This window comes from Caretta caretta, chromosome 1 (assembly GCF_965140235.1).
Source record: "Caretta caretta isolate rCarCar2 chromosome 1, rCarCar1.hap1, whole genome shotgun sequence".
Classification (NCBI taxonomy): Eukaryota; Metazoa; Chordata; order Testudines; family Cheloniidae; genus Caretta; species Caretta caretta.
The window spans coordinates 326,364,227-326,384,353 of record NC_134206.1 but is presented as its reverse complement, the minus strand read 5'-3'; the positions used below and the strand labels follow the sequence as shown (position 1 = coordinate 326,384,353).

Here is a 20,127-nt window from a genome sequence, read left to right as displayed (position 1 = left end):
AATATAATTAATGCATTATTTTTTTAACGAGCGTCATCAGCATGGAAGCATGTCCTCCGGAATGATGAAGCACGAAAGGGCTTCTGAATGTTTACCATATCTGGCATGTAAATACCTTGGAATGCCTGCTACAAAAGCCCCTTGTTAACGCCTGTTCTCACTTTCAGGCAACACTGTAAATAAGAATTAGGCAGCATTATCTCCCATAAATGTAAACAAACTTGTCTGTCCTAGAGATTGGCTGAACAAGAAGTAGGACTGAGTGGTCTTGTAGATTCTAAAGTTTTGCATTGTTTTGTTTTTGAGTGCAGTTATGTAACAAAAGATAGACATTTGTAAGTTGCACTTTCACGATAAAGAGACTGCACTACAGTACCAGTATGAGGTGAACTGAAAAATACTATTTATTTTGTTTATCATTTTTACAGTGCAAATATTTGTAATAAAAATAATCTAAAGTGAGTAGTGTACACTTTGTATTGTGTGTTGTATTTGAAATCAATATAACTGAAAATGTAGAAAAACATCCAAAAATACTTAATAAATTTCAATTGGTATTTAGTGTTCAACAGTGAAGTGGGCTGTAGCCCACGAAAGCTTATGCTCTAATAAATTTGTTAGCCTAAGGTGCCACAAGTACTCCTGTTCTTCTTACTCTGATTAATTTTTTAAATCATGAATAATTTGAGTTAATTGTGTGAGTTAACTGCGATTAATCGACAGCCCTAATTTAAGCTTAATGTGATCAAAGCTGAACTCCTTATCTTCCCTCCCAACCTCTCTCTACTACTCCAAAGCTTTGTCACCACCACCACCATCCTCCATCACTCAGGCCGTAACCTGGAGGTCATGTTGGACTCCTCCTTCTCCTCCCTTGCCTCACACATCCAGGCTACATCAAAATCTTGATGTTTCTGTCTCCATAACATCTAAAATCCATCTTCCCCCCCACCCATTCCTATAGCTAAAACTCCTCCATCCCCTCAACATCTTACATCTTTATCCAGCCTCTCCTGGAAGAGAGCTGAAATTGGAGTATTTACGGGAATTCATCTATTCAACTGAACAACAGGTCCCCAACACACCCTGAACTCTACTGTAAGTGGAACAAGTACATCTCTTGCACATATTTTGTATGTAATTCACCTGCTCCAAGAATCTGTTCTGTCATATGCAACTAGGACTAGGGACCGAATGGCTAGGCAGCAGTTCTGCGGAAAAGGACCTAGGGGTGACAGTGGACGAGAAGCTGGATATGAGTCAGCAGTGTGCCCTTGTTACCAAGAAGGCCAATGGCATTTTGGGATGTATAAGTAGGGGCATAGCGAGCAGATCGAGGGACGTGATCGTTCCCCTCTATTCGACATTGGTGAGGCCTCATCTGGAGTACTGTGTCCAGTTTTGGGCCCCACACTTCAAGAAGGATGTGGATAAATTGGAGAGAGTCCAGCGAAGGGCAACAAAAATGATTAGGGGACTGGAACACATGAGTTATGAGGAGAGGCTGAGGGAGCTGGGATTGTTTAGCCTGCAGAAGAGAAGAATGAGGGGGGATTTCATAGCTGCTTTCAACTACCTGAAAGGGGGTTCCAAGGAGGATGGCTCTAGACTGTTCTCAATGGTAGCAGATGACAGAACGAGGAGTAATGGTCTCAAGCTGCAGTGGGGGAGGTTTAGATTGGATATTAGGAAAAACTTTTTCACTAAGAGGGTGGTGAAACACTGGAATGCGTTACCTAGGGAGGTGGTAGAATCTCCTTCCTTAGAGGTTTTTAAGGTCAGGCTTGACAAAGCCCTGGCTGGGATGATTTAACTGGGAATTGGTCCTGCTTCGAGCAGGGGGTTGGACTAGATGACCTTCTGGGGTCCCTTCCAACCCTGATATTCTATGATTCTATGATTCTAACTGTTCAAGAACAATGCTGCCGGAACTTGTGATCAGACTCTCATGGTCAACAAGGCCCAGAGAAGTCAGAAGGAGCTGGGGCAAAGTCACAGAAGATGCCGTGCAGAATCTCTGGCTCCCACTGTGATCTTTGTCCACCTCAGTATTTTCTGAATGATCTTGCCCAGAGGAAAAGGTGGAAAAGTTCAAGTTACCTAAAGTGCCATAGATGTGACCACTTGAAAATTAGAAAATTGCATCAGCCTACAATGTATCAAAATAAATCAATACCACTGATGCTAATCTGAAACAAAATTAAATGCAAATATCTGAATTACACAAATGTATTTTTATATATGTACACAACAATGGTACGGTAATTTTACAAAAATAAATACAATTAAAATTGCTAAACGGCTAAATCTGATATGCAATAGCTATATTTTAACATTTGATAATTTTTCAACTTTTTCAAGAATTACATCTATAGACATTCAGAATCATTCAAAAACATTTTGATGTGGAACATTAATAGCAATACATCATTTTAGAGTAAAAAATTCCTAAATTATCTCTATTATCACAAGACAATATCCACTGAATATTATTTTGGGCTGCATATATTTAATTCACATCCTAAATTAATTTTAGCATTAGTCCTAATTTATGAAGACAAGGAACGAGGTTATTCTCCTCATTGTATGGATGTTAGCAACACTGTCTTACTAACAGAATAGAACAGAAAAATAAATTATAAATCTAAATATTTAAAAAGTGAAGACTACATAAAACAAAATCCCAGAAGGTCAAGGGCTCAGGAACAGAGGTAGAAAGAGTATGGAATGCAAGAAACAAAATATACACTGACAAAACATATGGTGCATTTAGAAAAAATTAGTCAAACATTTTTAAACAGGTTAGTACTTCCCTAAATTTAATTTATGTTGTCAAACTGCATAACTGTGCATGCACTGAGCATGGTAATGGAATCTGGAAAAATCACTCTTTAGATTATGAACTAAATTGGATTTTTACCCCCTCTTAATAAACAATATGAATATTCTATGAGCATTCTAATTCAGATAATCATGATATGTATGTGGTGTCTACTTATCCTGAATATAATTTAATCAGATATAAAGACCTAAATGCTGACCTGCATATAAACATACTGGTTGAGTATGGTTCACAGAAAAGATGCAGCCGTTTTGTATCAGAGGTACTCTCAGAACAAAGAACCTCAGAGACAGGATATATAACAAGACATATTCAAACATAAATTGCTAGAGGCTTTTAAAGTAGTATACATTTCATCTAATTTTCCACCAGTGTTTTGTCATGTGGTATGCATCGTACAATCAACAAAAGTAGAGAGAAATGGTAAAAATAAAACATATATGCCTAATATATTCCAAAATTATGCACAATTCATTTATAAATTTAGCCTTTTTACAAAAGAATCCTTAGATAAAACAGAAAAAAAATCACTCCCATATATATGAAGCACAGTTTAAGCCAAACATCACTGACCAATCAAAATTAGTGAATGCACTGCAACTCTCTGCAGTGAAGAGAAGCGACAAGGTAGGCTGTCATTCTGCAAAAGCTGTCCATAGTAAGCTTTCCTCTCTGAGAAGTATTGCTGTTCCTTTTTAGAAAGGCTGAATCTAAATGCTGTCTCTGGAGACCAGAAGCCTTCAGTATGTTAAATTACTTTCATTATGTATGTTCAGATGCTTATTGATTCTACAATAGGATGAGTGGGAGACTGCAGCAGCCTCTAAAGCAGCACTACATGTATACATTAGCAGTATGCTGAAACAATGGCACAGCACAGGCACAAATTTTCATTGAGGTCATTTTTTGAAGAAATGCTTATGACCCTCTTTCCCCTGTACTCTGCTAACAAGTGAACAACATGAATCCCTCAAAACTGGAACTGCTTCATCTGCATCGAGAACTGATCAAATCCTTAGTAGAGGTAAGATATGTTCCTTATTATGATATTCAGCAAAAGCAGTGTTTAACAAACATATTTGAAGGGGAAAAGATGCCAGGTTCAACTTAAATTGAGAGCTTTTATCTTGTATTTCTTGCTTGACAATACTAATTTTTTTTTCATTAAAAAAGTACAATTGTTGAAAAATGTTATTTTCTAAAGATACACTGTGGTATATTAAGAACTGTTTTGTTCATACAACGTAAAAACAGTGCAGCTTAAGCTATAACAGTACTGCTAAAAATCCTTAATGCAGTCAGAAGATTTTTCTCAACAGCATTTCCAAATATTGAGTCACATATGTTATGAATGTACTCAAGTACTCCTTGAAGGATCATAGATACTCTGCATTTTCTGGTATACTTATTGCTTTTCGAAGGTTGATTTACATGACTAATCTCTGACTTATTCATGGGGAAAAATGTTAGTTTTTGTAACTACCTTTTGTGTGACCCTAAAAACATTTAAATAATCTACATACTTCACCCAATGGAAATATACTTGTAAAAATTTGCATAATATTTTATATTCAAAGCAATAAATTCAAGGACATGTGCAAATTAAACAAATGTATTCCCCATGAAGCAACTGAGGCTCAGTTAAATTAGTCATATGAACAGAAGAGGACACATAGTATGTGTAAGCTAGTTGCTCACAAGACCTGTAAAAATCATATTTTCTAGCTACATTTGTAGATACTATCTTTTTGCCCAGTAATTTTTATTTCAATTCTTGGCTTTTAACTCCACATTTAATATTTGCAAAATATGTAACCCGTCCAATATATTTAATTTTAATAAGATGAAAGAGAGGGAAAGATTTTATTAGGAAATAGTGAAAATATTCTCACTGATTTTATATATCTTCTATAGGAGTCAACTTTAGAGATCCATTTTGATTTACACATACTGCATAATTTTAATCAAATGATACCATATAAATATATTCCTGAATAACTTAACTGAAAAATTATTATTAGAAGCCCTATTTTTAACCTTTTTTTCTTCTTTTTCTCACAAGGGCATGCAGCATCTAATTCAGTTTTACTACTGACAATATGAAGAATGCAATTGACTGGACATCTTTCTAGCTGTCTGATCTACAAGCCGCAGGATGTACTTATAATATATAGTCTTAAGAAATGAAGGAATTAGAATAAAAACATGGAACAGGTTCTATTTCTATGTAAGTGTTTAACACTTCAACAATATACATAGAAGATTAGCACATCTGCTCATATTTTCATGAAAAGAAGATTAATATAATGGTTTATTCCTAAAACAAAACGGTGAGCCTATCTTAAGAAGGGATTTATAATTTAAAACCAGATTTATGGAAACTACTGATTCACGAAGAAACAATGAAACATGAATTCCCAAAAGGAGACTGTGCATACTTCATCAGCAAGCTAAACAAGGCTTTAATCAAGCTTTTTCTACACTACATATTAAGTCACTTATTTGTCATAATGACGAATGGATATTTTTTCTCTGAATTTTATAACCTGTTATGTATTCTCCTTTAATGAAAATAAACCAAATTAAGCAGTCCATGGTTTTCATCAGAGCACATGAACTGGATTTTACAATGTAAAACAACTTATGTGACAAAGCCATCACTCTAAAGTAATGAGAAGTATTATAAAACCAAACGTGCAATTGTAACTAAAGGATGCCTAAATATATTTTTGAAGCCAGAAATTGGATGTGTCTGTTTTTATTTTCATTTATCCTAGAAAATAAAAATATACTGCCATGAGATACAAAGGGGGAAATAATTTAATGTCACTTAAAAGAAGTTTTGTTTTTACTGGTGGCTTTAAAAAGCAGACCAACCAACCAATATGCACTGGTCTGTAGAAATATTTCAGGAAATTAAGTCCTTTTGTTCAATCACAAAATCTTGCTGCTGAAGTGTTGGAACCAAAAAAAAGAAAAAAAAGAAAAAGAAAAAGAAAAAGGAAACATTCTGCAAGGGATGAAATAGAGCACAGCTACAACTCAGCTGCCAGGTGAAATGCATGTCAAAATTCTGTCAGTGACACCATGTATCAATTTATGACAAGCTGCTACAGTGAGCTGAAAGGCCCTTGAGGCAACAGAAAACAGGTAGGTCAGAAGCTGCATGCACCCAACCTCTGTTTGACCTTTTCCAGTGGAACAGAGCACTTGTTCTTGAGATGTATTTTGTTAATTATCTTCCTATCTCGACATTTCTGCTTTTATTTAACTGCAAATCTATCTGATGTGACAAAGACCTGATGCTTAATCTGTTTGTTAGTAAAATCTGGCACACTTAAAATTTTCCATTTTCACAAGATTTCAGATAGCTTATTCTTACAGTTAAGACCATCGCTTGTTTTAGTAAAAATGACTCTAATCTTCTGGCTTTTACCAGTTCAAGCGAATTCAATTTTATCAAGTAACACATTTGGAATTGTTTCCATAATATGTCCATAGCTAAATAAGACCACATACACAGAGGAAATAATACTGTCTTGAAGCTATATATAAACTGTCTTCAGGTTGCATAAAGTGAAAGTTGAACAAAGCTTTTGGAATATTTCTTGTTTCATTGCACACCTGAGGCTCATTCAAATTTTTTGTTTTTAAAAAGGCATGTAAAGTAACTCTTGATGCATACAAAGAACCTTCATTATAAAAAGTTTGCAATTAACAGTACTGAACTATTGTGGCTTCTCAGAATTGTAGATAAATGTATTTGCATATTACATCTAGAGTGTGCATAATTCATACTTGCATTAAAAAAGCCACTCATTTTTATTCTCTTTAGTGCCTTCCACTTACTGTATTTAGAGAAGAACAATGCTCTCCATTTAAATTAATCCTTATACCAAATATATTTTCATTTTCATTTTAAAAGTGCTCAAAATTTCAAGTACCACCACACCAAGAGAAAAAAAATCTTTCCTTCCTTAGTTTATTTTATTTATTAATTTTATATGCTGGTTAAGAAAAAATGGTACAGTGGCAAGCCTCTTAAGCAGACACTAAATTTCAATTTATTAGCATTTGTAAGCCACAGAAGGTGTGGCCATAAGATAAAAAAAATCACACAGCAGTGATTAATGCTACATCACTGAGCCTTCTTGCCTCAAAGCAGAGATACACTTTCATTTCATGATGTAAAAAACAAACATAATACAAACAATCCTGTTGTCTCCGTCTCCTTAATTCCATCATCTAATTAGATTACAAATATAAATATGCTACTAAATATTCCTGATACACACAAGTCCATAAATCAAAGGGAGAGTATTTCACCAGTGTGGCTAATAGTTAAAGTTTAAATATTTACTTCAGGAAATATAAATATCAGCATATGGAAATGCAATGCTTTGAAAATCTACTTCATTACACTTAAACATTCATCTATAATTTTACAGTTGAAGTTATATATACATGACTTATAATGAAAATATACATGCACATATAAATATACATACGCACGCGCACACACACACACACAGAGATAATATATGTACACACAAAATTCTGAAAGAAAATTTAATGTATAAACATTTTAAAGTTTTATAAAATTTCAATGAACTCTGGAATTGCAAATCTTCTGTCAATCACATTTTTACAAAAAGTTTTCAAAAGAAGGAGGTAAACAAACCTATAGAAGAGAAGATCTATTAAGTGATATTTCAGTGGTTTACAAGCAACTCCCCTCCATTCTTCTGACCTTGTTTTTCCTAAAAAGGTTTTTTAACATTACTTTATATATGCTAAGTTTTAAATAAATGTGGACATTTTTTTAAAATGGCCCTAGACATGATAAAACACAATGTACCAATATAGCTTGTTCTACCACGTGTCCTTTGTAAGAGCCATATCATAAACAAGGCCTTGTCTCTGTAAACAAAGGCTTTTAACAAGTTTTTTGGGGGGTTTTTTACAATCAAATTTTATTTTAAAAGCTGGTGTTTTGCTAGATCCTCAGATTCCTGAGCCCAAATCATGCACAAATCTAAATATATAATTGATTAGATTTTGATAGAATGAAATACCTGTTTTTCTGTATTTATCTAAAGTGATTTTAAAAGTGTCAGAATTAAATACAAAACTATTTTCTCTCATCTTTTAGGACAAAAACAACTGCAACAAAAGAATGTGCTTCTCTCCCATTCCGGAAGTCAACATGCAGTCTGAATCTAACATTACAGTTCAAGATGCCATTGATGACATCAACACCAATATGTACCGAGCACTGTCATATCCATTAAGCTTTCAAGTTTCTCTCACTGGATTTCTGATGTTAGAAATTGTGTTGGGACTTGGCAGCAACCTCACCGTGTTGGTACTTTACTGCATGAAATCCAACTTAATCAATTCTGTCAGTAACATTATTACAATGAACCTTCACGTACTTGATGTAATAATTTGTGTGGGATGTATTCCTCTAACTATAGTTATCCTTCTGCTTTCACTGGAGAGTAACAGTGCTCTAATTTGCTGTTTCCATGAGGCTTGTGTTTCTTTTGCAAGTGTTTCAACTGCAATCAACGTTTTTGCTATCACTTTAGACCGATATGATATCTCTGTAAAACCTGCAAATCGAATTCTGACATTGGGAAGGGCTGTGATGTTAATGACATCAATATGGATTGTCTCTCTATTATCCTTCCTGATTCCCTTTATTGAAGTCAATTTTTTCAGTCTTCAAAGTGAAAGTACTTGGGAAAATAAGACTCTTTTGTGTGTCAGTGTAAATGAATACCACACAGAACTGGGAATGTACTATCATCTCCTAGTACAGATTCCAATTTTTTTCTTCACTGTTATAGTAATGCTAATTACATACACCAAAATACTCCAGGCTCTTAATATTCGAATAGGTACAAGATTTACAACAGGGCAAAAGAAAAAAGCCAGAAAGAAAAAGACTATTTCTTTGACTACACAACACGAGACTACTGATGTTTCACAAAGCAGTGGCGGGAGAAATGTAGTCTTTGGCGTAAGGACTTCAGTTTCAGTAATAATTGCCCTACGGCGAGCTGTAAAACGACATCGTGAAAGACGGGAAAGACAAAAGAGAGTCTTCAGAATGTCCCTGTTGATTATTTCAACGTTTCTTCTCTGCTGGACACCCATTTCTGTTTTAAACACTACAATTTTATGTCTGGGCCCAAGTGACCTTTTGGTAAAGCTGAGATTATGTTTTCTAGTTATGGCATACGGAACAACCATATTTCACCCTCTACTTTATGCATTCACTAGGCAAAAATTTCAGAAGGTCCTGAAAAGTAAAATGAAAAAACGAGTCGTTTCAATAGTGGAAGCAGATCCCATGCCGAATAATGCTGTAATACATAACTCATGGATGGAACCTAAAAGGAACAAACAGATTAATTTTGAAGACAATGAAGTAAGGCAGAAATGTTTAGTACCTCAGGTTGTCACTGACTAGATTTCAGTAAAGTATTCACCAAATCATCCAAGAGGAAATATATGAACAAACTGTAGAAAATACTGCCAAATAGGGGAAACTTTTTAAATATTGGCTAGACTGTACATTTTCAATATATAATATAGATTAGGCCTTGTATATTCAATTTCTTCATTACTTAATATACATGTTGCATGGCAGTTTGAGTAATATCGTGTATATTTGTCAAAAGATATTAATGTAAGTCATATTTTCTAAAAAATAAATAGCCTTAAAGCAGTGTACACTTTTAAAAACAAACATTTGTATGCCTGATTCTCTGTAAATATAAAAATATTTTTAAATAAGCCTTCCACTCCAGAAATACTTCATTTTCCAACAACATGTGATCTTAACAACTTGTATGATATAATATTTTAATTCTGATCTGTGGACTCTGTTCTTCAGAAATAATCTGCAGCTTTGTGACACTGAAATCTGGAGATTTTGACTCCATGTTCAGATGACCTATTCATCTAGCCTTTAATGGCTCTGTGTGTACAATTGAAGCACATCCCTCAATTAACAAGGACCAAAACTATTCAATTTTGGCAGTGGAAGCAATATTTCAAAGTTCAAGTTAGTTCAGAAACGGAAGAATAATTTTTAATGCAAAAAAGTTCTTATGTATATAAAATTTGTTTTTCTTTGTTTCCATATAATAATCCACACATTTTTTAATAATCCCACTCCCACCTCTCCTTCCACTGAAGGAAGGAAGATTAATTCAGGGCCCTGGAGAAAAGTGGAAGTAAAATTCAGAGAAATGGGGGAAATCCTGTGTTCCAAGGTTGCCCAATAAATAAATCAAAAACAGTTTATACAGAATTTGTTAGTATGTTAGCTCTAAAGATTGATGTGATTTATTAGCTGGCCCTCCAAAATGTGAGGATCTCCAGGGGAGTCGCTACATATACAGTTAAATGTCTCAATTAAGCAGGATAGCATACTTCTTTCTCTTCCCTAACTTTTCTAGTATCCTGTCTCTAGCACCCAGCGCTGTCCAGTCCTGATCACACAGTCACCTTGCCACACATCTATCAAAGATAGCTGCCCTACAACTGTGGTAATATTCCTGGATCTACTTTTACTGTCATTATGCACTTGTACAGTTCCATTTCTTCTCCCTCCCTTTTCTCCATCATCTTCAATCATCTCTTCAACTAACATCCACATTTAAGAACCAAGAAACTGATAGAAGATTTCATCATATCTGGCACCAAATGCAAAAGTTAAGTATCATGCTAACCAGATTAGTATAGTTGAAGGCTATTTGCTATCCCAAGCTTTGAAGCTAGGTTTTTGGAAGGAATAGCGTCCATACACATCCCCTTGATTTGATAATGTGTCATAATTTTCAGCAGTTAACTTCAAATGTATTAAGGAAAAGAAAAATCTATTTTACTTTTATTGTAGTAGAATCACCTATGAATGTGTGTGAATTTCTCCCATTAACATAAGAATAACTCCTAATAATGTAAAAAGAAAAGGAGTACTTGTGGCACCTTAGAGACTAACCAATTTATTTGAGCATGAGCTTTCGTGAGCTACAGCTCACTTCATCAGATGCATACCATGGAAACTGCAGCAGACTTTATATATGCACAGAGAATATGAAACAATACCTCCTCCCACCCCACTGTCCTGCTGGTAATAGCTTATCTAAAGTGATCAACAGGTGGGCCATTTCCAGCACAAATCCAGGTTTTCTCACCCTCCACCCCCCCACACAAATTCACTCTCCTGCTGGTGCTAGCCCATCCAAAGTGACAACTCTTTACATAATCAAGTCGGGCTATTTCCTGCATAAATCCAGGTTTTCTCACATCCCCCCCACCCCCATACACACACAAACTCACTCTCCTGCTGGTAATAGCTCATCTAAACTGACCACTCTCCAAGTTTAAATCCAAGTTAAACCAGAACATCTGGGGGGGGGGTAGGAAAAAACAAGAGGAAACAGGCTACCTTGCATATTGACTTAGCCACTCCCAGTCTCTATTCTGTTCCTCTGAAGCCTGTCCTAATAATGTGTTAATGCAAGTTCCATGCATAAAAGGCAGAATCCCCTCAACATGAGAGATTTTCTCTCTTGTAATATTGTGTATTTTCTTTTACCTAAAACTAACATATACCTGGATGTATTCAGATGTAAAGAGTAATATAAAAATCACTAAAAATCTGGCTTTAAAGAAATCCAAAGCTATTTTCTCTCTAATTCGTATCCTATCATACTTGCGTTGAGAGCGCATAACTTCTTTTAGCAAAGCCCTGATGCAGTCAGCCCAAGAACCAGCATGGAGACAGACATCCATCCTCTTGCTCCTTAGAGATCAACCACTTACAATGGATAGAACTTTATCTAGGGAGGTTCTTTACATGAACTTTTCACATTTGATTGAATAATATTTGAGCAGCTTTGATATAAAAGCCAGCACGCTGCCACTCACTGTACTGGGCTGCGCCCACCTAAAGGCCAAGTTTCATCCAAAGTCATTACTTATCTGTCACCTAGAATGACAAGTAAAATTCTAGCTCTTATCCAAAAACAAATGCAATAGCTCAGATTTTATGTACACCTATAGAGCCACAGAAAGTTGTACAAATATTTCAAAATGCCTCTTTTTAATCTTCTGGAAGAAAACTATCATTTTAAAGTCACAATGTTCCTTCTTTTTTCAGAATATTATATATCTTTCCACTCCTGCTTCATCTACATGTACACTCAAATATATGAAAGGGAGGGAAGGGGACACTATTAAAATGTTAATATCACAACATAGTTTCTTACACTCAAATAAGTTATTTTTAAATAAAGACGTAATGTGTATTTTAAAATCTTGCAGTCATCTGAATATATAAATAAGCCTGTAATACCCCACGGACATTTGGTGGAGTTAAAACAGTTATAAGAAAAGTTTTCACTTTCAAACTTACATAGGGTTATTGACACTTTCAGAGTGCACTCTCTTTTTTTAAAAGCTCAAATACCTTAGAGCTCAATCATAAAGTCAGTGTCAATGAACCGGAAAATGTCTTACCAATAATTTCCCTTTTTCTAGCACCCCACCTTTTTCTCCCACAATTCTTGACATCTGGGCTGCTCTGGGCATTCTTGCAACTCATGGAGGCAGATCTGCATTTTGGTGCCACCCACTGGCCATGCCCCCTCCGCTTCCACTTGTGGCCAGATGAGTTATTCCAAAATTGTAAAAACTTGTATAACAATATTAGTAACAAATACTTCAGAGGTAACTGACCAACTAAGTTCAATGGATCACAACAACAACAAAAGTCACAAGGTAAAGATCCCACTCAGCATCTGACCTTTTGGCTCTTGAGCTAGTTGGGTACAATTGTGGAAGATGCATAAAGAAATTATCAGTAAAAAAATTTCCGTTCTACAGCCCAGCATCTTCCACAGTTCTTGAAGTTCTGGGAAGTAGAGAGCAATGAACAGATGTAGGGAAGGTTATAGAGAAGGTGGGAAGAAAAGGAAAACAGTATACCTTCTTATTTATAACACTTGTTCAAAGGGCAAAAACCGTTCCCCAATCACGGCCTGCACTAACTTCCTGCAATAAGACCCCTCTGCAGAGGACAGGAAAATCTACCTTGTAGTGCTTGAGTAAGTGGTCGCCTTACATGTTTCTACTATGGATGCATTAGTTCTTTCTGCCCATGAAGTCACCAGGGATCACGTTGAGCATGTCCTGATGCCTTAAGGAACCGGAATCCCCAGTGTCTTGTATGCTTCTTCAATACATAGTCTAATTCACCTAGTAACACCTGGGTCCTTGGCATTTCCGGAGGAAGGATACCAACAGGGCACGCGATCTCCGAGTGGACTCTGTACATCTGAATTAAAATTTTCAGGCCCTTCTAACTTCTAAATCATGCCACTTCTCCTTGGTGGCCTGGGACAGAAAGAAGGGAGACCCACCTCTGGGGAAACATGGAGGAAAGAGTTCACCTCCAGGATAGACAATTCTAGAGTTCTGAGCACCACCCTGTCCTCATGAAACACACAGAAAAGCTCCTGCATAGGAAGCACTGACAATTCCAAAACTCACCTGGCAGATGTGATGGCCATCAGAAAGCAATACACTGATGTGAATGGTTCAAAGAGGTGGTTCATCAGGGCTCTCAGTACAAATGGCAGGTCCCACTTTGGAAAGAGAGGCCTGATTGCTGGTTTGGCTAATCAGACTGCTCTAAGGAATCAGGCTACGTGGGATGGGGTGGGGGGGGGGTTACTCTGCCAGAGAACCCATGGATCCTGTGACCATCATGATACAAAAGGGCAGACACCGGACGTGCAACGGTACTAGGCTGGGGACCTCTGTCCAAGCCTTCTTGGAGAAATTTCAAGATTGTAGAAATCAAGGAATTATGGCTATTTGCTTCGTGTTCCTGGCACCAGCACAGAACTTGGGCCAGATAGAGGACTATGCATTCAAGGTCAATACTCTTCTAAAATGTATTCTGATGACTTTGGAGGACAGACCCAGCAACACTAGCACTTCCCTTTCAATAGCCAGGCTGTTAAATGCAGCTGGTTCCAATCCAGATGAAGAAGAGGACCTTGTAAGAGGATGTCCTGTCTCTTTGGGAGCGATACTGGAGGTCCTATTTCAGCTCAGTTAGGTCCAAAAACCAGGCTTTCCTTGGCGAATGTGGGGTTACCAATACTATTGTCACCTGTTCGTTTTATTTTCTGGACTACCTTTCCTAATGATAGGAAGATTGTAAATGCACAGAGGAGGCCCTGAGGCCATCAGTGTGATAGTGCATCTGTCACCTTGGATCCGGGGTCCACCTCCCTGATGAAGTACTGTGGTCTCTCCACGTTCAAGTGGTTCATGAATAGATTGGTTGAGGGCAAGCCGAACAACTGGACAATTAGCTCAAAAGCCTTCCTGATGACAGCAACACTCGGTTGTTCATCTTGATCAGTCAGAGCAAGATCGTAGGCGCTGCCTTGAGGGATAGATGAGCATGTGCTATCCAGTGCATGGTTTCCATCACTTAGATGTGTAGCGCTGGGCTTCTTTTTCCTCTTGGTTGTTCACATATGCAACCATGGTCATATTGTCTGACTGAATCAGAACGTGCCTCCCCTCTAGCCTGGGCTGGAACCTTTGTAGCACCATTTTGACTGCTCTTAGTTCTAGATGGTCAGTCCTTTCCACCAGCTAACAGATGCCTGTTTTTGACCCCCAGTGTGCTTCCCAGCCCTCCAGGCTGGTGACATTTTTGACAATTTGGAAGGCAAAGAGACTGACCACCATTTTAAAGGTGTTGATCACCTGTGCCGGAACCTTCACTTGATCCTTCATGGGTTTCAGAGAGTGGCTCCATATCTTTAAGATGAAACCTTGAAGGAGCCTGATGTGAGACTGTACCCATGGCGTGATCCCTATGCATGATACTATGAGGGGTCTAGTGGCTGAAAGCTTAGTGGTTTTAGTTTCAGGCCTCTTGCAGTTCCAAAACAATTTGAGGAAGTCTTGAATCTTTCTGGAACCTCTCTAAAGATGGATATATCCTTGCTATCAAGGTATCTGTGTCCACTCCTAAGCGAATTATTTTGGTGGATGGAATCAAGGAGCTTTCCTGGATATTGATAATAAAACCATACACCTACAAGAAATTCAACATCAGAGACATAGCTCTGTGTGCTGTTGTTGGGGATGGAGCTCTGATTAAAAGATGTCATCCAGGAGGGTTAAAGGTGTTTTCCCTATAACCTAAGTCTGGCTTTGATTACCACCACCACCACCTTTGTAAAGACCCACTGAGCTGAGACAAGCCAAACTGGAGTGCCCAGTACTGACAATGCTTAGTGCCACTAGCAAACCTCAGGAATCTGTAATGGCAGGATCAGATAACTGTGTGGAGATATGTATCCACCAGATCCACTGAAGTTATAAAGACACTGGAGAGATTTCTTTAATTTTCTTCATCCACTTGTTGAGCCTTCCGAGATCTAGAATGGCTGGATTCCCCCTGTACACTTCTGAATGATGATGAAGATGGAATAGAACACTGATAATTTTTCTTCTGAGGGGACACTCTCTATTACTGCCATATCCAGGAGATGAGATATCTCATTCTGGAATAAATTGCACTTTACAAGGTAATTCAAGATAGGAGACCAGATGAAGAATGGATGGGGTGGAGTCCGTAACTCAAGGGATGATCCCTGACTAACTATCTCCCTGACTCATGGGTCCATGGTCAATGCAACCCATTCCTCCAGGAAATGGGAAATTGTGCCCCCTAGCTTCAGCTCCAGGCAGGGTTCAATGGAGTCTTTGTCATGCAGAGACTTTGGGAGCAGCAGGGTTTGCTTGGGTTTTTCCTCTAGAGCTACAGTTCCACAGCTTTTCTCTAGAGACCCTTATGTCCTTTTGCTAGTATTTCTCTGAGGATGAAGGCCAAAAGGACCACCTTTGTCTGAAGGCTGGTCTGTACTCTCTCTCTCTCTCTCAAAGGCATGATGTGGCATTGGGAGGGACTATTTAGATTTTGCAGTCTTGTCCACCACTATGTTGTCTAGCTTCTCTCTGAAAAGCAGGGCTCCTGTAAATTTGGCAGAGCACAGCACTTGCTTGGTGTGGCTATCCACCTTCCACGGACAGATCCATAGGTCCTGACTGGTCACTGAGCTGGAGGCCATGGCTTTGGCTGAGAATCTCATTGTATCCAGTGAGATGTTAGCAACAATATGCTGTTGCCAGGGAAACCTTCTTTAACATAGAGCTGACGTCAAGCAATCTCTACCCACAAGGGCTTTGCGATCTTCCAGCTAGGAGAGCTATGACCTCGAAAAGCAAGTAAATGCTAGGAACACCTGAAGGGAGGCTGAAGAGTCCACAAAGTCTTTTTTGAAAGAGGCCTCCATTTTTGTATTCTCTGGGGTCCTTAGGATAGAACTCCCCTTCTGAGGGGATAAATGTTATCTTCTGCCAGGGATGCTACAGCAGTGTCAACCTTCAGTATCTCAGTAATCAGATCCTTTTGTTCCTAGAATTTATAAAAGCTAAGATCATTTTTGTTAATGTACTTGTCTTTCTCTGGCTTATCCCTTCAACCCAGATTACTTCCTCGAAGGAGGAGCACAGGGGAATCACAGCATGGAGGGAGGATTTTGAGAGGAGAAATTTGCTCTGAGGCTTACTCTCGGGGATCTGTTCAGACTGAATCAGATTAGTAGATACAAACTTGTTGCAAATGACCTTGAAATTCTCAAAAGGAAAAAACCTTTGTGGCTTCTTTCCCCAGTCCTGATCACAAATCAGAGCACAACAATTCACCACCTTCTGTGGAGGAAAAGGAGAAGAGTCAGAGGACTCAGACCTCTTAGATCTATGATAATTTTTTCCCCACTTTAGCTTTTTTGTATTTTTAGCTTTTTTTGCTAGCTCAGAGAATATATGAGCATCAGTGCAGCCTTGGTGAGGCCTTCCCAAGGGCCTGAAGTCCTCTCATAAAATCTTTTGAGTCCTTGCCTGCTGAGTCCCATTCCCTCAAGGAGGGTGGAGGGGAAAGGTTTCCAGAGTCCTCCAAAACAAATTAGGAAGGAGGGGGTCTTATGAGACCTGCTTCTTTTCCCAGGGCACTGAGGACCGAGTTTAAGACTTATGGGGAGGGGGATTTGTGACCGCGCAAGTCTCCCCTCTGTTTTCCAAGAGCCCCTTGGGACTTGCCCCCAGAATCATTTGATTGTGGTCCTCCTTGTCTTTAGAGCCTCTCCCAGCTCTGCCCAGAGACTCCTGGTCTATTTTTCCCATGTTGGAGTCTCGGCTGCTCTGGTGCGTCAAAGATCCCACAGTCCTGTCCAACTCAGACCCAGGAACCAACAGAGTTAGTGACAGAAGGCAGAGTGCAGGCTGGGCACAACTCGCTGCCTGCTAAGCCTGGCAAGGCAGTCTCACAGCTAGAGCACCATTTGGATTTTATTTGGTGCTTTTTAGGCTGCTCTGCCATACCTAAAAAGGTGCATAAGAGCCAGCAAGGAGGTGCTGCAGCAGAGGCTCTGGGTGGGTTCCAACCCACAACCAATAACTGACCTACGAAGTTGGGGGGAAGGGAGGGAGGGAGAACCCAGCTCACTACTGCCCCAAAATTAGTAAAAAAAGCGCCCACACCCCCCTTAGGCAGATGAAAGGCGGGAGCATAGAAACTGTTGTCCGCACTCTGCTGCGGAAGCAAATCATCTGGCCACAAGCAGGAGCAGATGGCACATGCTAGCATGGTGGTGCCAAAACACTAATCTGCCTCCATAAACTGCAAGAGTGAACAGTGTAGCCCAGACATCAAGAATTTTGGTAGATGCTGGGCTGCAGTACAATACTTTATGGTATAAAGAAAGGGAGCATGGTCCAGTAGTTAGATCAAGGGACAAAGCAGGTCTACATGTAAATGCAGCTGAGCCGCTGTAGCACTTAAGCGAAGATGCTCCTACACTGACAGAAGAGTGTCTCTCAGCATAGTTAATCTCCCTCCCCAAGATGCGGTAGCTGTGTCGACGGGATAAGCTCTCCCATCAACATAGTGCTATCTTCACAGAGCGTTAGGTTGGTATAACTACCTCATTCGGGAGTGTGGACTTTTCACACCCCAAGCAACACACTGATACCGATATAAGTCTGTAATGTAGATCTGGCCTTAGCATCAGAGCCATGTGTGTTCTGTTCCCATTTCTATTGCCAAATTTGCTATGTGATTTCAAGCAAGTCATTTAAACTTCCTTTGTTTACATTTCCTCATCTGAAAAATGTGAATAATGATACACTATGATGCACTTTGATATCCTCAAAAGAAAGGCACTATACAAAACTGCACGTATTAAGCATTTTACAGCCCTGTTTGTGTACATGCTTCTTTATAAAACATACCATAACACGTACACTCCACATTTTACACTCCCCTCACAAAAAGTCATTAGTTCAATTAAAATTCACCATCTTATCCTAAGGAAAGTAGGGTTAAAAAAAATAGAGAAAAAGTCTGATTAGTGATAGGAAATATTGAAGTCTCTAGGAGAACTAGCTTAGCCTTTAAGAACTAGCCCATATTAAGACAATGACAGAGAAAATGACCATGTTATAAATATTTGATTTCAAGATTGCTAAAATACTGACTAATGAGCGGTCACTAAATGGTTGAACTCCTTAATTTTATTTACCAAGGTGTCTTCCCACCCTGAATATTTAGGTAAACACACACACGCATGCACACACAAACACACATTTATTATAAACACACAGAGACACAAACACGCTAAAACAAAAGTTCAACATTAATTTAGCAAGAAATTTAAATCTTAAATTATCTAATTTCTTGTAGATTACTTAAAAACAACATATTAAAGTGTAAAAATGGGATCCTGTATGAAGGCATTTTGCATGTGTACACATCATTTTAAAAGCTATTTTTAGCATGTAGAGAGAATATCTGCCATCTGAATAGACAGAATGACTGTGCTCTGTCAGACATTACTACAAAAAATTTTATTGAGATTTAGAATATATAAGACACATATTTACCTGGACAGCTGGAATAGCTTTTTTGCTACGAAGTAATGTGTGTATCACAACATGATGAAAAAATTTTAGACTATGTATTTGTCAGACAGCAGAACATTTGCATGGTTGAGTGTTCTCAGGTAAATATTTGTTTTCTGTGAATAAATCTCTCTATTTTTTTCCCTTTATTTTAAAGACCTTATGGTTCTTTTTTTTAAAAAAATCTTCTATTTTTAGGGGGGAAAAATATAAATTTTCAACTCACCCTAAATTTAACAACTTACAAGAACACCCTAAACCTTATGGCTTTTTTCACCTTCTTGGGTTAAAAAAAATGGAACAAAATTAAAGTTAACAGTGGTGATACCGCACTGAGTAAATTTAACAACTTTAAATAGTTTTAAGTCAATCCAGGGTCCATAAACCCGCCTCCCCTCTCATATTGGTTTAAGTCCATTGAATTCAGTGGAATTATGCCAATGAGAGTGGAGAATCTGTCTCCATGTGTACAATCTACTTCCTTAAATCCTCATTTCACAGAGCTGCAATTTAAGAAACAAAACTGACCATGAAAGTTAACATTTGAAAGAAAAATAGTCATTTAAAATGTCCTTTATTTTTAAATGGATATGAGACATAACTGGAAATTTAGAATAGATCTGGGTCCAAAACCAACAGGTTTTGTATAAAGAAGGTGTGCAGCAAGGGATGGGGAAGACAATCAGGGTGATGTCCACAGTGAGAATAGTGCACAGGTTGCCATCATGGGAAACTTATCATACCAACTTTTTTGAGTAAGTTACTCTACCTGTAACCACCCCCAATAGCTTGAGCTCAATTTCTATCCTTGGGACCAGAATTCTAGAGTCCTGAGTTATCTCTTCCAGCTGCAGTTCACTGTATATGCCCCATTACACCTCACCATCATTATGTAGTACCAATTCAGCTCCTACCACACACCATAAAAGCTATTGATCCCTCCCACCCTTGGCTTCCAATTCCCCTGCTCAGCATCCACCATCTCTCCCTGTGCCACTCAGACTCCTCCTATCCACAATATCTCCACCCAAAAGCTCCCATCCCCACTGTCAAAAGCAAAAGTAGATGGGAACCTGGGAGGCAGTGACCATGAGATGGTCGAGTTCAGGATCCTGACACAAGGAAGAAAGGAAAGCAGCAGAATACGGACCCTGGACTTCAGAAAAGCAGACTTTGACTCCCTCTGGGAACTGATGGGCAGGATCCCCTGGGAGAAT

General features: G+C 38.3%; 2 protein-coding genes across 3 annotated transcripts in view; one reads left to right on the top strand and one right to left on the bottom strand.

The window, feature by feature from the left end:
• Positions 1-20,127, bottom strand: part of COG5 (component of oligomeric golgi complex 5) — a 310,045-nt gene that overhangs the window by 242,727 nt on the left and 47,191 nt on the right. The window lies entirely within an intron of this gene.
• GPR22 (G protein-coupled receptor 22) lies at positions 3,448-9,599 on the top strand. The gene is made up of 3 exons (XM_048836339.2): positions 3,448-3,866; positions 4,905-5,992; positions 7,995-9,599. Exon 3 carries the CDS (start codon positions 8,019-8,021, stop codon positions 9,318-9,320), a length of 1,302 nt encoding a protein of 433 aa, XP_048692296.1. The 5' UTR covers positions 3,448-3,866; positions 4,905-5,992; positions 7,995-8,018; the 3' UTR covers positions 9,321-9,599.